This window comes from Schistocerca piceifrons, chromosome 2 (assembly GCF_021461385.2).
Source record: "Schistocerca piceifrons isolate TAMUIC-IGC-003096 chromosome 2, iqSchPice1.1, whole genome shotgun sequence".
NCBI lineage: Eukaryota > Metazoa > Arthropoda > Insecta > Orthoptera > Acrididae > Schistocerca > Schistocerca piceifrons.
In genome coordinates this window covers 355,118,769-355,140,587 of record NC_060139.1, presented here as the reverse complement: position 1 = coordinate 355,140,587, position 21,819 = coordinate 355,118,769, and the positions used below count along the sequence as shown (strand labels likewise).

The following is a 21,819-nucleotide window of genomic DNA, read 5'->3' as shown; positions in this document are numbered from 1 at the left end:
TGTGTGCCCCCACTGCATTGACTGCAATTTTGTCTCGCAGTTCACATGCTTAAGCCATGTTTCATCACCAGTAACGAAGCGATCGAGTAATGAGTCGCCATCTTTCTCCTAAGTGTCCAAAAACGTTGACACTGCAGCCATTCGCTGATTTTTGTGGATCTCTGTCAAGATTTTTGGTATCCATCTTGCACAAAACTTGCGGTAACCAAGCTTTTCGGTAATGATTTCGTGCAACAAACTTCGTGAAATTTGTGGAAAACTCATAGAGAGTTCCATTATTGTGAAATTACGGTTTTCACGGTCTGCGGCATTGACTTTTTCGACAAGTTCGGCAGTCACTATGCTGGGTCTTCTACTTCGCTCTTCATCGTGAACGTTAGTTCGGCCATTTTTAAATTTTATGACCCATTGACGCACTCCACCTTCAGTGATTATGTTGTCCCCATACACTTCACAAAGCTGCCGATAGATTTCTATTGGTGTACAGTTTTTTGCAGTCTGAAACTTTATTACAGCACGCACTTCACACTTTGCGGCATTTTCAATTAATGCTGACATTTCAAACTGTCACAGTAACTCAACGGAGTACAGTACAAACCTCTCACTAGCACGGCAGGATGCCGACTGAGCGGCGGAATGACATGACACCAAGATGGCCGCGCTAGCCCCGCCCTTAATGGACACAAACGAAAACGTAATGTACTTTGTGGATAGCCCTCGTATTATACGTTTATTAACTTATAAATAAAATAAACATTTTTTTAATTCTAAATTCAGTGCATTAATGTGACCTTAGTAAATGAGTGTTGTCAGATGATTCTTTGATAGTGTGTTCATTAAAAAAAAAAAGACTATCATTCCACTTAGGACCTGTGGAAGGTACATTAGCTTATTTGTTTTAGTTGTAAATACTTGTCATGTATTATTCTTTTTCTGACATGCTCTAGATCCTGGAGGGCTTCGTCAATGCTGATCAATTGAAATGAAAGTAAATCTAATCTAATCTAATTTAATAATCTTACGCTCGTGTTTTTATTGAGTAACATAAAGTGAACCACAGTCGTTATTCTAAAGGCTATTCTAAGGACCTTATGTGACACATGGATTTAAGCATATAGCCTTCAGATATTCATACAAAATCCAATTAATGAACCTTGAGCCTTATTTTCATTTTTCTTTATGGTGTGCTCTAGTTCATACATTAATCCGGTGAATGTGATTGATTATTCTTTTATGAAGCCCGATGGCCAAAGTGATTTAACATCACTGGAAACAGATTTGACAGGCGAGGAAGAGCAAGACTATACCTCTTCAAGTACATCCCAGAGTTTTGCGTCATCAAACTCTGAAAACGGGTCCAGGTTGAAGCGGAGAGTCTCTGAGAAGAGCACAGGTTCCTGTGGGATAATGGAAATGTGTTTCCGCAAGTCATGGAGTCCCAGGGTGCTGGTGTCCACATCATCAATCAGAATGGCTCCCTCTATAGGTGCCAGCCGGAAGAGAGCGGAAATAAGTGATGACTTCCCTGCGCCTGTGCGACCAACTATGCCAACCTAGATATAGTTAAGGGATTTTGCAATTAGAAAGATTGTGAAAACATGAACACAATTCTTCCAGAGATAATTCAGAATGTAGTGTAGAGCACAACCTTGTGTGTGGCTTGTACAGTAAAATTAAGGTTCTTGAGGACTGGAGGATCTTCAGGGCTGTATTTGAGATACATCTTCTGGAAGGTAACCTGTCCTCGCTGTGGCCATGATGCTGGTGGCTTCTTATCTGAAAGAAAAAGTGTACGTATACAGTCATCAAGTCTCTCATTCATAGGACATGGCCTTGAAAGCATTCCTGTTGAAACAAAATCAGTCACCGATGTCATCATCCTATAAATTTCTGTAAACGGTATTCCATATTCCAAGAGGCAGACTTTTCACATTAGGAACTGATTTATATTTATTTTCTTCTTTATAACTTATATTATAGTATCCCAGAGTGATAGAATACAGCAGAAAAAGAAAATCATGGATATTCACTAATATTGTGGGTCCGGTTGGTTTCTATTTCCACAGAGGTCATTAACTCACTTTCTACTGTGACAATAGACATAATCAAGTAATACATAACTATACACATGGTATCATAAGAAACATCGCATTCGGGAGAACGATGGTTCAAACCTGCTTCCAGCTATACAGATTTAGGTTTTGCGTGGTCCCCCTAAATCACTCCAGGCAAATGCCAGAATGGTTCCTTTGAAAGGGCACGAACAATTTCCTTCCCCACCCTTGACACATTCAGAGTTTGCACTCCATCTCTAATGACATTGATGTCGATGTGATGTTAAGCCCAGTCTTACTTCCTTCCTTTATCATTTAAAAAAAGAAAAAAAAAAAAGAAAAAAAAAACAGATTTGTTCATCTCCTTTTAATTCATTCTAATGTTTGATACTTTTTGGTTTTAATGGCACATAGATTTGCTTGCTTTTCCTTTACATATATGTACTCTGTGTTGTGCTGCCATCGATATATTATGAATTAGATTTGCGAGCTGCAAAAAACATCTGATGTTGAGACAGTATATATTGCCAAGCATTACTAAAGAAGCAACGAGAGAATATTGTGAATTGCTCAGACCGCTGAAACCAAGGGGACTCCTCAAGTTACTTTTTCTGTCTTTCTTTCCTTTTTATAGTTGAAGTTCTACAGAGTCGTCTATCTGTAGGCTTCAATAGGAATTAGTTTTACCCTATTCTCATGGCATTCAAGTCTGGGAAGCACCAGGTAAAGCTGTTTCTCATCTGTTGAGACCCGTACAGCACTGTTCTGAGTATTCAGAGAAACTACAAAGTTCAGATTGTTTTCCAGACATCCAGGACACCCTCTTCACTCTGTGAGGGAAGTGTAGCAAGGTGTCTGTGTGCTGTGTGCCACTGTATGTCAAGCTTGATGGCGGTCCCAGAGGGTTGTGAGAGAAATGCGTTAACATTAATAGACATGACTTTGCCCTTAGTGTTCCAACAAATAAAGAGGCTAATTGAAGGCACAGGTAGAAATATGTTGCTGGATGAGAGAGTGAGTAAACTAGGAATATATGAAATGTATTCGCAGTTGCGAATATGGATAACAACCAGCTGCATAATGGAATGACGACAATGAAAATTTGTGCTGTTGAACCCAGATTTCCTGCTTATCGCAAGCAGTACTTTAACATTAAGCTATCTCAGCAAGGCTCATACCCAGGCCCAAACACAATGCGGGTTAGAGTCCTGGTCTGGCACAAATTTTCATTGTCGTCATTCCGTCATACATCTGATGGTTGTTCGCATTCACAACTGTAAATGCATTTAATGTAATTTGTAATGGCTGTAGTTGTCATATTGACTGATCCTTTGTATATGCGTGATATACAAAGTATCATTCCCTAGTATTTCGGAACAACACAGGCACTGCAATTTTGTTATCTAGGGATGGTTACTGCACCATTCAACCTTGGAAAACTATCCATTTATCTGCGAGGGGAGCGCTCCATAAGCTATTCTCTAACCTCGCAAGGTGGGCAAAGTGTGAAAATAGAGTGACTCTATTTTGGCTGAGGTGTTGATGTTCAATAATTATCAAGAAAATGATGCTCAACATTTTGACACAACTTCATCAGTTTGCTAGGACAGCGTAAAACCAACAGTCGGCAGTACAATAGCTAAGAGCAGAGTTTAACAATAAAAATAATGATTGACTAAATACATTAACTGGAAAGATAAAAAAAACTACTCAAAAAACAGCGGCAGAACACACTCATAAAAGAAAGTTATAACTGGGCAAGCTTTCTGAGCCAGTGGCTCCTTGTTCAGGAATAAGGGTTAAAGGGGAAGGAAGAAGGGTGAAAAAAAAAGGACTGGAGAGGTCTGAAAAAGGGGTAGATTTCGGGAAAATCACTTAGAACTGTCTGTCAGGGGAGATTTACAGCTTAGGATGAAAAGGAAAGACTTATTGTTGGGGACTGCATCAAATGAGACTTGAAAACCTGAGAGCTTAAAGGTAGAAGACACAGTAATATGCAAACAGAGGTTACTGCTTAAACATCACACATGAGTTAATAAGAGTGAAAAGCTAGGTGCATTGTATGTAACAAAGTTGGAAAGTGGGCAGTGAAAAATAGATGGGTAAGACAATGAAAGATGTAGAACACTAAAATGGAGGGAAGCAAAGAGTAGTTACTGTGAAGAAATGCTGTGACGGAAGAAATTAACGGGTGGCGAGAACCGTGGACATGTTGTAGTACTAGTTCCCACCTCTGGAGTTCTGAGAAACTGATGTCTGGAAAAAGAATCTAGATGGCACGTGTGGTGAAACAGGCGCCCAGGTCACATTGTCATTTTGTAGAGCATGCTCAGCAATGGGATATTTTGAGTTGCCAGTATACTCCCTCTGCCTATGCCCATTCATCCTAATTGATAACTTAGTGGTAGTGTTTACATAGCAGCTGGTATATGACGTGTGTCATTTCACAGGTGGCTCTCCATTTGATAATACATGTTTTGCCAGTTAGAGGGCTGCTATAGGTGGTCGTAGAAGGGTGTATAGGGCAAGTCTTGCAGTGGGGACAGTCGCAGGGGTAGGAGCCATAGGGTAGGGAGATGGGTGCAGAAGGAGTATAGGGTCTGACAAGACTATTGTGGAGATTGGGAGGGTGACGGAAAACTGTTCTGAGTGTGGTGGGCAAAATTTCAGACAGAATGGATCTCATTTCAGGGTATGATTCAAGGAAGTCATGGCCGTGTTGAAGTAGCTGATTAACACATTCCACTCCAGGATAATACTGAGTCATCAGTGGTGTGCTCCGAAGTGGTGTTTTGGACGGATCAGCAGTACCAGGATTGGATGTGATGGCCATGGAAATCTGCTTTTTAACTAGGCTGCTGGGGTAATTACGTGTAGTGAAGCCAGAGGTGAGAATGGTGGTGTATTGCTGTTAGGAGTTTGCATCCATACAAATATGTTTGCCTCAGATGCCAAGGCTGTGTGGGTAGGAATGTTTGACATGGAAAGGATGGCAACTATCAAACTGTAAGTACTGTTGTTTGCAGATAGGTTTAATGTGGGCAGAAGTGTGCAGCTGTTGTTTGGTGAGGATGAGATCAACATCAAGGAAAGTGGCACGGGATTTGGAATAGGACCATGTGAAATTTGATTGCGAGAAGGTATTCAGAGATTCCATTAATTTTAGCAGGTCAGCCTCACCATGAGTCCATATTGTAAAGATGTCATCAATGTATCTAAATCAAACCAGGGGCTAAAGACTCCAGAAAAGGACCCTCCAAGTGACACGTGAAAAGGTTGGCATAGGAAGGAGCCATCCTGGTCCCCATAGCCCCATAACCCTGATGTGTTTGTATGTCTGCCCCTCAATGCTGTAGTAGTTGTTGGTAAGAATAAAGTTGATTTAGGTGAGTAAGAATGATGTCATAGGTTTAGAATCAGGTGGGAACTGACTGAGGAAATGTTCAGCAGCAGACAGATCATGTACATGTGAAATGTCGGTATAGAGGGATGTGGCATCAATGTTGGCAAGAAAGATGTGTGGTGGGAGTGGGACAGGCAGGGATTGCAGATGATCTAGCAAGTGGTTGGTATCTCTGATGGAGAAAGGGAGGGGGGGGGGGTCTTTGTACTATAGGTTGCAGGTGTTGATCAACTAACGCAGATATAAGTTCGGCAGGTGCTTTGAAGCCAGCAACTATGCGACAGCCAGGATGATTGGATTTGTGGATCTTAGGAAGAAGGTAAAAGGTGGGGTGCCTGGTTTGGGTGGGGTGAGGTGTTAGTCCTTGTGAGGGGCCTGAGGTTTTAAGGAGGGTCTGCATATCAGTTCAAATCACAGGGATGGGATGTTGATGGCAGATGCTGTATGTAGCGGTATCAGACAGCTGGCATAGACCTTCAGTAAAATATTCCTTTCACTAAAGTACTACAATGGTGGATCCTTTGTCTCCTGGGAGGGTAATGATGGAGGCATCAGCTTTTAGGGAACGTAGAGCCTGGAGTTCTGCAGAGGACAGGTTAGGGTCATGTTGTAGGGGTCTGAGGAAGGGTTGTGAATCAATGCTGGATGTGAGAAATTCTTGGTAGGCTTGTAAGGGATGAGTTTGAGGTAGTAGTGGCAGATCAAGTTGGAATCGTGTCTGCACTGTTCAAGACAGGGTTCAATGTCAGGTTTGCTGTTGGAAAGTGATATTTCCAAAGAATATTACCTGAAAAGGAAAGTAGGTCCTTCATCAAAGCAGCATGATGAAATGCAGATTTTGGGCTTCCATCCAGATTAAACCTACCAACAAACAACAGTACTTACATAGTAACAGTTTCCATCCTTTCCATGTTAAACGTTCCTACCCATACAGACTTGGCATCTGAAGCAAATGTATTTGTTTGGATGCAGACTCTTTACAGCAATTCACCAACATGTTCACCTCAGGCTTCACTGCAAGTAATTACCCCACCAGCCTAGTTACAAAGCAAATTTCCTGGGCCATCACATCCAATCCTGGTACTGCTGATCCCTCGAAAAAACAACTTTGGAGCAAGCCACTGGTGACTCAGTATTATCCTGGTCTGGAATGTGTTAATCAGCTACTTCAACAGGGCCATGACTTCCAAACATCATGCCCTGAAATGAGATCCATTCTGTCAGAAATTTTGCCAACCACACTTAGAACAGTTTTCCGTCACCCTCCCAATCTCCACAATATTCTTGTGAGACCCTATGCTCCTTCTGCTCCCATATCCCTACCCTATAGCTCCTACCCCTGTGACTATCCCCGCTGCAAGACTTGCCCTATGCACCCTACTACCAAATTACCAATTAGGATGAATGGGCATAGGCAGAGGCTGTATACTGGCATCTCAGAATATCCTATTGCTGAGCACGCTCTACAAAATGACAACATGACCTCGGCGCCTGTTTCACCACACATGCCATCTAGATTCTTTTCCAGACATCAGTTTCTCAGAACTCCACAGGTGGGAACTAGTACTACAACATGTCCATGGTTCTCGCCACCTGTTAATTTCTTCTGCCACAGCATTTCTTCACAGTAATTTCTCTGTGCTTCACTCCATTTTAGTGTTCTACATCTTTCATTGTCTTACCCATCTATTTTTCACATCCCACTATCCACCTCTGCTACATACAACACACTCAGCTTTTCACTCTTATTAACTCATGCATTATGTCTAAGCAGTAACCTCTGTCTGCATATTACCGTGTCTTCCACCTTTAAGGTCTCAGGTTTTCAAGTCCCATCTGATGCAGTCCCCAACAATCAGTCTTTCCTTTTCATCCTAAGAGTAAGTCTCCCCTGGAATGCAGTTCTGGGTAACTTTCCCAAAATCTACCCTTTTTTCAGACCTCTCCAGTCCTTTTTTTTCACCACTCTTTCTTCCCCTTCAACCCTTCTTCCTGAAGAAGGAGCCACTGGCTCGGAAAGCTTCCCAAATTATAACTTTCTTTTATGTGTGTGTTCTGCCAGTGCTTGATGAGTAGATTTTTATCCATCCAGCTAAATAATTAAGAGCAGAGTTCAGCACTTTTGTGCTCCATTTTCAACTGCAGTTTTAGGTGCTTTTTTTGTGTTGTTGCACAAGTACAAGACATCAATATTTTTTGTGACATCATGAAACACAATGGAATTAGTCATTTCAAATCTTATTAAAATAGATTTTATCATCACTAATCTTTTATACCTTGTTTACTTAACAAGAACTGAAAATGAAAAATAAGTGAGAGCCTGTATTTAATTTTTTTTTTTTACTTTTATCCTCCAGGTAGATATCTATCATAAAAATATTCAAATCATAAAAATTGACAGAACTATGAAAAATGCCAGTATCAGTAGGGAAAGCGATGTCGTTACATTTCTAAATGCCTTGCGATCTGACTATAATTTCACTGCAACCACGCATCTTACTCCTAAAATTTAAGCAAGTAGAACATACCTTTCTTTGAGCTGCTTTAAACCACTCAACTCATTATTAGAAAGTTTTGGAGAGATATGATCTGGTTCCAAAGACGTTTTTAGTTCTCAAACACCTGTAATGCATATATGCTTCCTGAAGCAACGAATAGCTGGACGAGCGGTTCTAGACGCTTCAGTCCGGAACCACGCCGCTGCTACGGTTGCAGGTTCGAATCCTACCTCAGGGATGGATGTGTGTGATGTCCTTAGGTTAGTTAGGTTTAAGTAGTTCTAAGTTTAGGGGACTGATGACCTCAGATGTTAAGTCCCATAGTGCTTAGAGCCATTTGAAGCAACGAATGACAATCTGTACCAAGATTGAGATTCAAACCTCAGTCTTCTGCTCAGTAGACAAATGTTTCAACCACACCACCACCCTAACACAGTGGCTCTGAACAACTATACAGACTACCCTAGCGTGCCTCTTTCCTCAATCTAAATGCCCATTTATGACTCAGTCCACTTGGTCCACTTGGCATTCCCCCTAAACTTAAACAGAATTGCAGAGACTCTCCAACTGTATTGGAATAGCACCTCAGCATCGAAATAAATGGGGGACACTGCCTGAAATCTGGGCATAGGTCCTTCAATCAAATGAAACAATAATGCACCTATTCCTGTGTTTCAGAGAAGATCCCCCATTTTGTTCAGTGCTGAGATGTTACTTTCATACAGTTAGTAAGCCTCTACAATGCTGTTCGACTTCATGGGGCATATAAAGTGAGATGAAGTGTGAAAGGGAATTTGGGTTGAGGAGGCAGGTGTGCTAGATAATCTGTGCAGTTGCAAAGCCACTGTGCCAGGGTGGTGCATCTGCCTCATGAGCAGAAAGGTTCGAATATTACCGGCCTCAGTACAAATTTTCGTTGTTGCCGCAGTCTGCATAAATACATCATAGACATGATTTACAGGCTGAATATACATGTTTTAATTGCATTTTTATACTTTTGTCTTGGTTGGGGAGTGCTTTAAGAGATTTCATTCCTTACGTGACCTGTTTTAAACAGTGATAGGTGTGTGCTACAAATAACACCATTTACAGATCGAAACAACAACAAAAACTAAGATAAAGACAGCAATAACATAAATAATTAACTTACAATTCAGTAATAATGAGCAACTGAACTGGTAGATATTGCTGCATTTATGAAAAGTATCATTCTTCACTTGTGTCAATTGAAACTACTTGACAGGGATACTAGCATACAGCACACATAAATATGAATGAGAAACATGTAATGGTGAGTTACAGTCATCACAACAATTTTACATACAAATATCTCTAAGTATAACTATGCAAGTGGCTGAAATTTATCAATAAAAACACTTGGAAGAGGCATGGGAGTGTTGAATTGGGGCTATATAATCAATGAAATGTTATGCACAATACAAAATAATCAGAACTAAACTAAATTCATAAATAATTGTTTGAACATCGACCATTTTTCTTAGTTCACTTATGGTCTCTCAGCTTCTTTTTCTACTTGAGATCCGTAAATCAGCACCTGTAACACGTATCTTATGTGAAATAATTGTTTTATCTTTACATTTTGTAAGAAACCCTTTACCAAAGTTGTGAAAGCACCTTCTGGTTTCTGCACTGAGCTTCCAATTAATTCGTCATAGTAATCCAAAAAGTTGAATTTAACATGTTTCATTGTTATGCTAATAGTCCAATTTTCACTTCTTGTAACAACTCAGTTGATATGTGCTAGATTTTTTAAATTTAATAATTCCTTTATAACCAGGATTAGTCTCATATTTTTGCTACAAGTCTGTTGCACTGAGTCTCATTTCCACTGAATTAATTTACATTAGCTGTCTACAAATGTGCTCTGAAAACAAATCTGGAGGCCTACTTTAGTTTCTTTAATTTCTTGATGCAGTAATTTGTGTAGTTTAGACATGCACAAATGTTCATAATACGAAGTCTGGATTGGTGTATAAGTTTCTAGACATGATATAATGAGAAGTGGATACTGAAAACATTTCATTAAGGATAGATGTTATTTAAACATCCCAGAAATAGTAACTGGTAAATGAACTGAAACAAGAATGGTAATGATAGAAAAGCCATCATCACTTGCAAAACATACTTTTTTTATAACACTCAAAGGGAAGTTCCAAAAATCTAAATTTCATATTTACCTGGAGCAGAATCCAAAGCAGCTTCAGATGGGATCTTGGTGTAGTCAAGGACCCTCTCCACTGATGTCATTTGACTGACAACTTCTGTCATTTGCATAATACCATACTGAAGCATACCAGTCAGAATAAGTGACTGTGAAATAGCCAAGCCCACACCAGAACCACCAAATGAACCTGCAAAATTTGCACAATGCCAGTTTGTTACGTTGCCATCGACAGTTATGTTCTTCAAACAGTTTTAAGGTTGCTACTAGTTTTGAAGTTTTATGTGTAATTCAGTGAGAAATGTTAAACACAAGTTGATAATTATGCAGAGATTCCTGTAGAAATATCTGTTTTTTGTGTGTCATATGGATAAAGATGTGAGATGAGAACAAAGAAGAGTATTTAATTTTCAGTGAATACAAGCAATTTATTTAGAGAATGAACAAACTAATCAATAAGGAAAAAGAGTTCTGAACTTAGCAGAAACATGCTAGAGGAAGTAAGGAAATCTTGTTCAGATGTTATATAACGATGAAAAAAGCGATAAGCAACACTGGAGTAATGCAGTGAGTACGGAGCCGTAATAACAAAAGGTATGTGAACTGTAAAAGCAAGGGGAATGAGCTATATGAAACAAAGACCGACTGTGTCGTTCATGGAGAAATGAGAACAGTAAACAGAGGCCATTCCCGTGACAGAACTTGCTGTGATAATCACTGAAAGATGATGAAAAACTGAGGTGCAGAAGAGAAGTACTGCAAAATTTGAGTTGTACGAAAGTGAAAAATCGTCTTCTACATAATCTATTTGCTCTTTTAAGCTATAACTGGAATTATTTCTTTAATGCCCTATATTAAAGAAGAACAACTGTAATCACCGAGTATGCATTATCTACTTTAATTGTAAACTAGCGACACTTTCTTAAGGAAATTTACAAATAAAAGTTTTACATCTCTCACTTCTGCGCAGATGCAGTCCACGTACAGCGGTGTTTACATTGGTTAATTCTTTTGGATCCGTTCCTAACTAATTTAAAATTAGTTGTACAGTATTTATGGTGGGAGGATAAAAGCGTTAAAACTCAGTATCTGCTAAGGCAATGCATGCGTGCATATTGCAACGGCCGCCCAGACATTATGTGAGCATATCGCATCCCGGCAAGAACAGCAACACAACTCAAAAATGCAATACTTGAGAAAACTAGACGTACAAAATTCTATGGAACTTGTATTAAAACATTGTATGCTTGCCCCAAGTGTCAAGCAAGTATTGTTGGGAGTAAATTGCATTACATTGTTTGTGCACGTTAGGGCACTTCACTCTTATTTTTCAGTGACAGAAACTAAAAATTGCTGTTATTTGACTTTCGCCACTTTTATTGCCGAGGCGCGATATGACACCGGTGTTTCGAATCATCTGCATGTCATTATTGGAGGGAAATCAAACATGATGTATTCCCTCGCGCTGACGCTCCGGAACTGTTTTATGATATGCTGAATACTGAATGATGCTACATTGCTAATACGCCACCTTGAGATTGGCAGCTGCTGCCTTTCACACACACACACACACACACACACACACACACACACACACTATGCGTCCTTTCGCGCGCATGCACAACTGCGACTATATCAATACAGTTCCTACTACCTCTCGACTGTTCGCAGACCAGTGAGCATCTATAAATTTCAAGGAAGGGGAATATGTAACATTTTATTTCACTTCCATGTCACCATTCCTATTTGAAAAATTGGCAACAGTTTAGCACTTTTCACTCAAAAATCTCCATGCAGGGTTATTTTGTGAGTACACGCCGACTGACAATGGTGGTCTGTTGTGTTTTGAAATACAGGATTAATCAGAAGTAGCTCCAGATTTTCAGAATATGCTTGCGAGAGAACTACAAAACATACAAAAAATTACACGTATCAGTAGTTAGAGCATCACCCCAAATTTCGATGCGGAATACGTGCTGCTGGGGCGTAGTTGCAGAACAGGAGGCAGGAGTGTCACAATATGTAGACAAACCTCACGCTCCGTATTGTCGCATCGAATCTGTAAGCGCCTGCAGATACGCTACCCAGTGAACAAATGTTTATAGCGGGCTGCTGTCGTAACGGCAACAGAGACTTCAACGAACTGCGCGCACGTGTTGACATCTGCCACCCTACAGAAGGTGCCCTTATTGGGTACTTGTAACATGGCTTAAAATCCTGAAAGTTGCTCCATCCATTGATACGTGTTTCTTTTCTGTATGTCCTGTAGTTTGCATGTGGTTTCCTTCCGAAACCCTGGAGGTAATTATGAATAATCCTGTATTCTGACCTTGTGAAATAGTGTACGGTGTGGACAGCTTAAGTGTAAGGAAGTATAAATCGTCATATGCTACAGAACACTAGCAAGTACGTTAACAATTTGCAAAGAGCTCTTACCTCCAGACAGAACAAGGAAACTGTACGTGACGATGGCAACGAAAATGCTGCTCAGGAAATCCAGCCATATGCCGAGAGCTGATCCGTTGGTAACGTACAGGAACCAAGCCGACGTATGACGATCCTAAACAAGACGAGAAGGTTGTTTTAATCAGTGCACGATGCCCGCAAAAAGTTGTCAGGTAATCTTCGTGATGAGATGGCTATGGGCGGAAACAGAAGAACTAAAAAATAAAGACATATCTTTACAGGTTCTCAGTTGATACTTTGTCAGTTTCCCAATAATATAACCGATTTGGCGCTTGAAATCGCGAACAGCTTTGGAAACACGATGTAATGTTACATCCACGCAAGAAAAATATGTATCCTGAAGCACGAACCGTTGAGTCTGGCACAGCAGCAAGCTATTTGTAGCCGGATACCGAAGATTGGTAACCGGATACACCACGAACACCATTTACTTGAGAAAAGGGTTGGCTTTGAAAATGACTTTTTTAAAAGAATACTGAATACTAAAGAATTACTTGTCATTCCTTTTATTGTTGATTACATAGAATCTATTATGTTGTGATATCACCTCAGTCAGTAAAGAATACGAGGAATAACGAGTCAAAGGTCCCATTGGCTCACTCGTCAGCCTATCCTTTGCTTTCCTCTTGGCACATGATATGATTGGCTGTTGTTATGATTAGTCCAGTCTTTGCTTTTTTTCAGTGTCACAGGCACTGGTGATTGCCCAAGTATACAGACAATAGAAGACCGCCTTTATGAATCCGTGGTGCTAAAGAACTACAGACTATAAATACCCAATAAGTTACATACCTGGTAACTGTCAAATTCCTTCATGACGATGTCCTGGATGCCTGAAGCTCTTATTGTTGACAACCCGTTAAGGGTGTCGGAAAGATGAGAAAACACGGGACTTCGCCCTGGAACAAAAAACAAAGATAACTAAGTAGTGACTTTCCGAAAACAGTGACTTTTGTCACAAAAATCTATAGAAATAGGCTTTATTTGTATAAACATTAACTGTCGTAATGTGAAAAAGGAAAAACACTGCAACATGACATGAGGTAATTAAGAATAACAGTGAATGACTGCTGTTTGTAGTGGAAAATAGAAAGACATATTCTGGCCCTGTACTTACGAATGCCTTCCAGCCTTTTAACATTTCTCCCAGTAGTCATAAAAAGTCTAGCCACGTAAACGAATAAAGCTCCGACAATGACCATGGGAACAATGAGTATGTAGTTCACAACGAGAACCATAGCCAAAATTCCACAAAGCACCAGGTAAATCTGAAACGAGACAATAATTCTGTACACAGCAATCTTCTTACTTTTACGAGCAAGGTATACGGTTACCTTTCAGATAGGACAGGGCTTAGCATTTCCTAAATCTCAATACTAAATGAGTACCACCACCAGCAAAAATTTTGTGTATTTCCAACAGTTTGTGTGTTGTAAATCATATTTTTCTCTCTTATGTTTATGTAACTGCAATGACATCTTGGAGACGAACCAATAATGTTTATTTTTTAACTGTTTAAGACATATTTCTAATATTCTAAGACGAGAGCGATTGTTTCCTCTGTTGCGATGTTTGAGAGGAAGAAAGAAAGTGTATACATCTTAAAGAATCTCGAGGTCGTTAAAGCATTGTCTCAAACGGAGGAAAACGAGATGGAGTAGACTTTGGCCTTTCATTCCCATGTTTAGCCACCCTTTATGCAACGTACGTCTGGATGTCAGGCGGCAATAGAAGGTCCATTCCACTCGAATAAAATACTAAGTACAGTCATAACTATTGCGTTATATCGCTCAGTTTTATTGCACGAAATAGATTCACGCAGGAAGCATTTATTTGGAGACTGCAACTAGTTACGTGAATCGTGTAAAGAAACAGGACAACTATGCGGTGTACATGAAACATGTTTGCTATCTCTGGTGCGTGACTCCCGAAAGTTTGCCCAGAACATCCGTTCTCAGCAACTTCCAGTCTAGTCAGAGCGATTTCCAGCTGCTTACGTATAACACGCAGTGTCCGAGAAGAATATCCAAAGAGGAGTTGCATTTTCACTGGTGGAACTGTTTGAACAGTAAAACAACTGCACCCTCATCTTCAAATCAACTTCGTTGGTTTCTATTTATTATTTGTAATTCAGGATCTGCTACATTTCAAGGATTAGTAGTTCCGTTTAAGATTTTTAGCTAAATTTCTCAATAAAGTGATTTGTTTCACAAGGAGAGAAAAACGTGGGATAAGATATATTTCTTGCAGCTGCTCGAAAGTTTGTGTCTGGAACTTTTCTCTTGCCGAGGTTATGTCACTAATAGAATCAGGTAACAAACTCGAAAATAACGAAATTTTATGATAAACGCGGAAAAAATACACTACTAATTAAGGGGAAAAGCAATTGGAACACGTTGTGACAATGTACAATATGCGCTAACACGATGTTACGGCACAGCGATCGACTTTGTGTGAGATGTGGTTGCATCTCGATCGTGTAATATCGAACATTTCCTTAGGATACACTGGTCAATCTGCGGAGAAAGTGGGAAACAGTGCCATAATCACGTGTTCGGATGCAGGCTGAGTTGGCATCCCTTCGCTCCCAGCTTCAGGCAGTGTTGGCTTCGGTCACACAGCTTGAGGCTGTTGCCAATGGGCATCACTGTGGGGGTCCGGATGGGGGTTTGTCGGGGACGGCCAGCTCGTCCCACGCATCCCCTGATCGGACTACGACTGTGGTTGCCCGGGATACTGCCCGCATTGAGGCTGATCCCTCACCTGTGGTGGAGTGGGAGGTCGTTTCAAGGTGTGGCAGGGGGCGAAAGACATTCCGGAGGGCTGAACGGAAAGCCTCTCCAGTTTGTCTGACGAACCGGTTTCAGGCTCTGTCTCAGGCTGATACTGATCTTCGGCCTGACATGGCTGCTTGTCCTGTTCCAGAGGTTGCCCTTCAGTCTGCAAGATCCGGGCAGTTGCAGAGGGTGGGCTTACTGGTAGTTGGGAGCTCCAACGTCAGGCGCGTAATGGGGCCCCTTAGGGAAATGGCAGCAAGAGAGGGGAAGAAAACCAATGTGCACTCCGTGTGCATACCGGGGGGAGTCATTCCAGATGTGGAAAGGGTCCTTCCGGATGCCATGAAGGGTACAGGGTGCACCCGTCTGCAGGTGGTCGCTCATGTCGGCACCAATGATGTGTGTCGCTATGGACCGGAGGAAATCCTCTCTGGCTTCCGGCGGCTATCTGATTTGGTGAAGACTGCCAGTCTCGCTAGCGGGATGAAAGCAGAGCTCACCATCTGCAGCATCGTCGACAGGACTGACTGCGGACCTTTGGTACAGAGCCGAGTGGAGGGTCTGAATCAGAGGCTGAGACGGTTCTGCGACCGTGTGGGCTGCAGATTCCTCGACTTGCGCCATAGGGTGGTGGGGTTTCGGGTTCCGCTGGATAGGTCAGGAGTCCACTACACACAGCATGCGGCTACACGGATAGCAGGGGTTGTGTGGCGTGGGCTGGGCGGTTTTTTTAGGTTAGATGGCCTTGGGCAAGTACAGAAAGGGCAACAGCCTCAACAGGTGCGGGGCAAAGTCAGGACATGCGGGGACCAAGCTGCAATCGGTATTGTAATTGTCAACTGTCGAAGCTGCGTTGGTAAAGTACCGGAACTTCAAGCGCTGATAGAAAGCACCGAAGCTGAAATCGTTATAGGTACAGAAAGCTGGCTTAAGCCAGAGATAAATTCTGCCGAAATTTTTACAATGGTACAGACGGTGTTTAGAAAGGATAGATTGCATGCAACCGGTGGTGGAGTGTTCGTCGCTGTTAGTAGTAGTTTATCCTGTAGTGAAGTAGAAGTGGATAGTTCCTGTGAATTATTATGGGTGGAGGTTACACTAAACAACCGAACTAGGTTAATAATTGGCTCCTTTTACCGACCTCCCGACTCAGCAGCATTAGTGGCAGATCAACTGCGAGAAAATTTGGAATATATTTCACATAAATTTTCTCAGCATGTTATAGTCTTAGGTGGAGATTTCAATTTACCAGATATAGACTGGGACACTCAGATGTTTAGGACGGGTGGTAGGGACAGAGCATCGAGTGACATTATACTGAGTGCACTATCCGAAAATTACCTCGAACAATTAAACAGAGAACCGACTCGTGGAGATAACATCTTGGACCTACTGATAACAAACAGACCCGAACTTTTCGACTCTGTATGTACAGAACAGGGAATCAGTGATCATAAGGCCGTTGCAGCATCCCTGAATATGGAAGTTAATAGGAATATAAAAAAAGGGAGGAAGGTTTATCTGTTTAGCAAGAGTATTAGAAGGCAGATTTCAGACTACCTAACAGATCAAAACGAAAATTTCTGTTCCGACACTGACAATGTTGAGTGTTTATGGAAAAAGTTCAAGGCAATCGTAAAATGCGTTTTAGACAGGTACGTGCCGAGTAAAACTGTGAGGGACGGGAAAAACCCACCGTGGTACAACAACAAAGTTAGGAAACTACTGCGAAAGCAAAGAGAGCTCCACTCCAAGTTTAAACGCAGCCAAAACCTCTCAGACAAACAGAAGCTAAACGATGTCAAAGTTAGCGTAAGGAGGGCTATGCGTGAAGCGTTCATTGAATTCGAAAGTGAAATTCTATGTACTGACTTGACAGAAAATCCTAGGAAGTTGGTCTTACGTTAAATCAGTAAGTGGCGCGAAACAGCATATCCAGACACTACGGGATGATGATGGCATTGAAACAGAGGATGACACGCGTAAAGCTGAAATACTAAACATCTTTTTCCAAAGCTGTTTCACAGAGGAAGTCCGCACTGCAGTTCCTTCTCTAAATCCTCGCACAAACGAAAAAATGGCTGACATCGAAATAAGTGTCCAAGGAATAGAAAAGCAACTGGAATCACTCAATAGCGGAAAGTCCACTGGACCTGACGGGATACCAATTCGATTCTACACAGTACGCGAAAGAACATGCCCCCCTTCTGACAGCCGTGTACCGCAAGTCTCTAGAGGAACGGAGGGTTCCAAATGATTGGAAAAGAGCACAGATAGTCCCAGTCTTCAAGAAGGGTCGTCGAGCAGATGCGCAAAACTATAGACCTATATCTCTTACGTCGATCTCTTGTAGAATTTTAGAACATGTTTTTTGCTCTCGTATCATGTCATTTCTGGAAACCCAGAATCTACTATGTAGGAATCAACATGGATTCCGGAAACAGCGATCGTGTGAGACCCAACTCGCCTTATTTGTTCATGAGACCCAGAAAATATTAGATACAGGCTCCCAGGTAGATGCTATTTTTCTTGACTTCCGGAAGGCATTCGATACAGTTCCGCACTGTCGCCTGATAAACAAAGTAAGAGCCTACGCAATATCAGACCAGCTGTGTGGCTGGATTGAAGAGTTTTTAGCAAACAGAACACAGCATGTTGTTATCAATGGAGAGACGTCTACAGACGTTAAAGTAACCTCTGGCGTGCCACAGGGGAGTGTTATGGGACCATTGATTTTCACAATATATATAAATGACTTAGTAGATAGTGTCGGAAGTTCCATGCGGCTTTTCGCGGATGATGCTGTAGTATACAGAGAAGTTGCAGCATTAGAAAATTGTAGCGAAATGCAGGAAGATCTGCAGCGGATAGGCACTTGGTGCAGGGAGTGGCAACTGACCCTTAACATAGACAAATGTAATGTATTGCGAATACATAGAAAGAAGGATCCTTTACTGTATGATTATATGATAGCGGAACAAACACTGGTAGCAGTTACTTCTGTAAAATATCTGGGAGTATGCGTGCGGAACGATTTGAAGTGGAATGATCATATAAAATTAATTGTTGGTAAGGCGGGTACCAGGTTGAGATTCATTGGGAGAGTGCTTAGAAAATGTAGTGCATCAACAAAGGAGGTGGCTTACAAAACACTCGTTCGACCTATACTTGAGTATTGCTCATCAGTGTGGGATCCGTACCAGATCGGTCTGACGGAGGAGATAGAGAAGATCCAAAGAAGAGCGGTGCGTTTCGTCACAGGGTTATTTGGTAACCGTGATAGCGTTACGGAGATGTTTAATAAACTCAAGTGGCAGACTCTGCAAGAGAGGCGCTCTGCATCGCGGTGTAGCTTGCTCGCCAGGTTTCGAGAGGGTGCGTTTCTGGATGAGGTATCGAATATATTGCTTCCCCCTACTTATACCTCCCGAGGAGATCACGAATGTAAAATTAGAGAGATTAGAGCGCGCACGGAGGCTTTCAGACAGTTGTTCTTCCCGCGAACCATACGCGACTGGAACAGGAAAGGGAGGTAATGACAGTGGCACGTAAAGTGCCCTCCGCCACACACCGTTGGGTGGCTTGCGGAGTATCAATGTAGATGTAGATGTAGATGTAGATGTAGATGTAAGTATTTAATGCAATTACGGGATAAAGATATTGCGATTAACATATTGCTATAAAAGTTTATAAATTACGCAATTTTAGCTCAAAAACCCTTTTTTACTACGAAATACGATACGCACAAAAGTCGTAAACTACTGTAATTCTCAAAAAGACGCGTTTAATCAAGATTGTCTGAAAGATGTTACTACTGTAAAAATGTGAGAAAGCATAAATAAAGTCCGCAGTTGCATAGCAAGAATTTTGCGCGGTGCTAGTCAAAGTTTGGAACTAGCCAGTTTATCACGACAACCACAGGTTTTGATTCAATCAGTGACTGAATGGAGAAACGACACGAAATGATGGAATCTTGAGCTTCGGTATGAATTTATCTGACGTACATTTTTCTGCTCGTAGTCAAAGGAAAAATCAGATCTAAGGTACATGACCTCGAATAGAATGCATAGTGCAGTGTTGTGTTTACGTTGTTGATGACGGCGGCAGAATATGAAACGATGTACCAGCTCTTAGCTTATACCCCTAAAATAGAAAAAAAGAGGTCTGCCGATCAGATCTTAGAGCCCTCGTACAACAGATGGAACGCTATGAAGTGAAACATGCTTCACTTTAGGGGAGACTGCATACAGGTTTAGATATTGCAGTAGTACGACGGCGTGCAGATTTCTGGATCATAAACTATTTACCGCAAAATTCTCCCGTCCTTGGCAGACATATGCTTGTGGCCAGAAAAATCTACCTCCGCCAAGATACGTACTGGGTGCCAGAAACAGATCTGTAGACGGCGTGGTTGTGGACCGACCTATCTAGCGAATGAACTGTTTGGTAGGATTTGGGTCAAGCCCATGCTGAATTAAGGTCTGCAGAGTTTCCTGAAATTGCTTGATCGGAGTATATCTTTCCACGAGGTCCTGCCTTACTTGTTTCAGTACTAGACCCAATTCTCCTCGTCAACCCTCCGACCCGTTTTAGTAATGCAGCAACACACAGGATGCCATCGTGCTAGCAACAAGCGATTTACAAGAATCTTTCAGTCATCGAAACAACCCTTGCTTGAAATGTTCCACAGCATTCTAAACTTTGTTTTAAGAAGTCTTTCTACGCATAGTCTTCCGGTATTTCACCGGCCACTTCTGGCGCAGTGCCGCGTCCGCCTTATATTTTCTCAAGGCGGAACTCCGGAATATTCCCGTTAAGTTTTTGCCCTTCAGAGCACCTGTAAGCGTTAACGGAAATCATTTGGTTGTCTTTACCTATGCGAAATGTCTTAAGTGATTTAACTAAGAACAAATATACGGAATGTGCACGGCAAATATGATATCTACTAGGTGATTTGTGATGATGCTACAAACTTTCAGCGATGATAGTAAATCAATTTCAGTTAAGGACCCCGGTTCCTGAAACGGCCAAGTGGGAAGTTATAAGCGAAAACCGTTCGCATGCCTCTGACGGTGGACCTCTTCTACTCCAAGTGCTTTGCATTCCGTATTTTGGAGGAGATAGAATGGACCAAACCAAGAAAAAAAAGTCAACTTCATCACGGAAACAGTCTGAATAAACTCTAAGGGTGCTGCAGGGGAGGGTCTGCTGAAAAAATAAGTTTTTTTTTGGCAGAAAGGAAAGCAGGCCGTGTAAAGCTGTAGTAAATTACAGAGAAAAAATATGCTGGGATCTAAGGATTGAATAAATGTGTGCTGCGTTCTTTGTGTCTTGTCTTTTCTGGTTTCATGTTTAATATAGGCTATGTAATTTTATGTCATACAAAAGAGAAAGTTGTTAGCTAATAGGCAATAAAGAGTACAAATTCTCTAAAGAGTTCTTATTCTCCCGGTTACAAATAATCACGCCCAGTATTATTGTGAGATTTTTTTTTTTTTTAATGGAGGTAGGACGTGAAATCGGCCGACTGAGAGCAGGAGACGCACCAAGGGCATTTTAATTTCCACTGTCCTGAATATAAATTTGATGGCTTCCATTACAAAATTTACACATTTGAATTCCATAGAGCGAAATACAGCGACGTGCGATAAAAGAGTGCTGTGTGCACTTTGACACACTTTATTAAGACCAAATAACATTCGGAAATATCATGGATCCGAGGCTGCTCCGCCTTGATTCAACACTTTTTTTAAATTTCTTCCCCAAACTGGTTACAACGAAAACATTGCTGCCATCAGTGGGTTTCTTTATTCTAAAACATGCAAAACTAGCATCGTTACAAAACATTACGAGGAAAGATATTTCTTGTGTACTGTTTGGTTCCAGACACAGTACTGTGTGAAAAGTTTTACAATAACCTTTTGCTTTTAAGTCACTGCGTAGTTTCTATGTTTGTTGCCGTTTTTTCGGCATATTTTCTACGTTTATTGCCATTGTTTCTGACACACAGCGTATCATCTGCAACGGTATCAGCGGTCGCTATTAACAAATATGAAAATGTTACTAACGAATACAAAAACTATTGGGAATTGTGAATACAATTTTGATGGGCACTAGGTTGTAACGTAATATGTCAAGTGCTCACCTTTGTTCAAGTGCTCACCTTTGTTCACGGGAAAACATAACCTATTATCTTGGCAGTATTTCAAAACATTACACCATCTTGCTGTTCGCGTATATCGCGTACAGTGTACTGTAGCGTGACTACTTCTGATCTAAGGTCTCTGTGTATGATAGATGTGTGTGTGTGTTCCTACTTAGAATCAGTAAACAGTGTGTTGTTGTGAAGCGTTGTGTTTCCATACATTACGTTTTTGCCTTCTGCTGCAGCCATTTGTATGTAATAATTACCTTACATTGTTAGTTTACCATGTAAACT

General features: G+C 41.3%; 1 protein-coding gene across 2 annotated transcripts in view; it reads right to left on the bottom strand.

Moving 5' to 3' along the window:
• The window catches only part of LOC124776302 (ATP-binding cassette sub-family C member 4-like), a 380,895-nt gene that overhangs the window by 28,269 nt on the left and 330,807 nt on the right, over positions 1-21,819 (bottom strand). For both annotated transcript variants that reach the window (XM_047251227.1, XM_047251228.1), the window contains exons 18-23: positions 13,721-13,871; positions 13,396-13,502; positions 12,574-12,697; positions 10,154-10,327; positions 1,649-1,776; positions 1,308-1,553 (exon numbers count right to left, since the gene is read on the bottom strand). In XM_047251227.1, the coding sequence (XP_047107183.1) occupies positions 1,308-1,553; positions 1,649-1,776; positions 10,154-10,327; positions 12,574-12,697; positions 13,396-13,502; positions 13,721-13,871 (930 nt within the window). The remainder of the gene's footprint in view (positions 1-1,307; positions 1,554-1,648; positions 1,777-10,153; positions 10,328-12,573; positions 12,698-13,395; positions 13,503-13,720; positions 13,872-21,819) is intronic.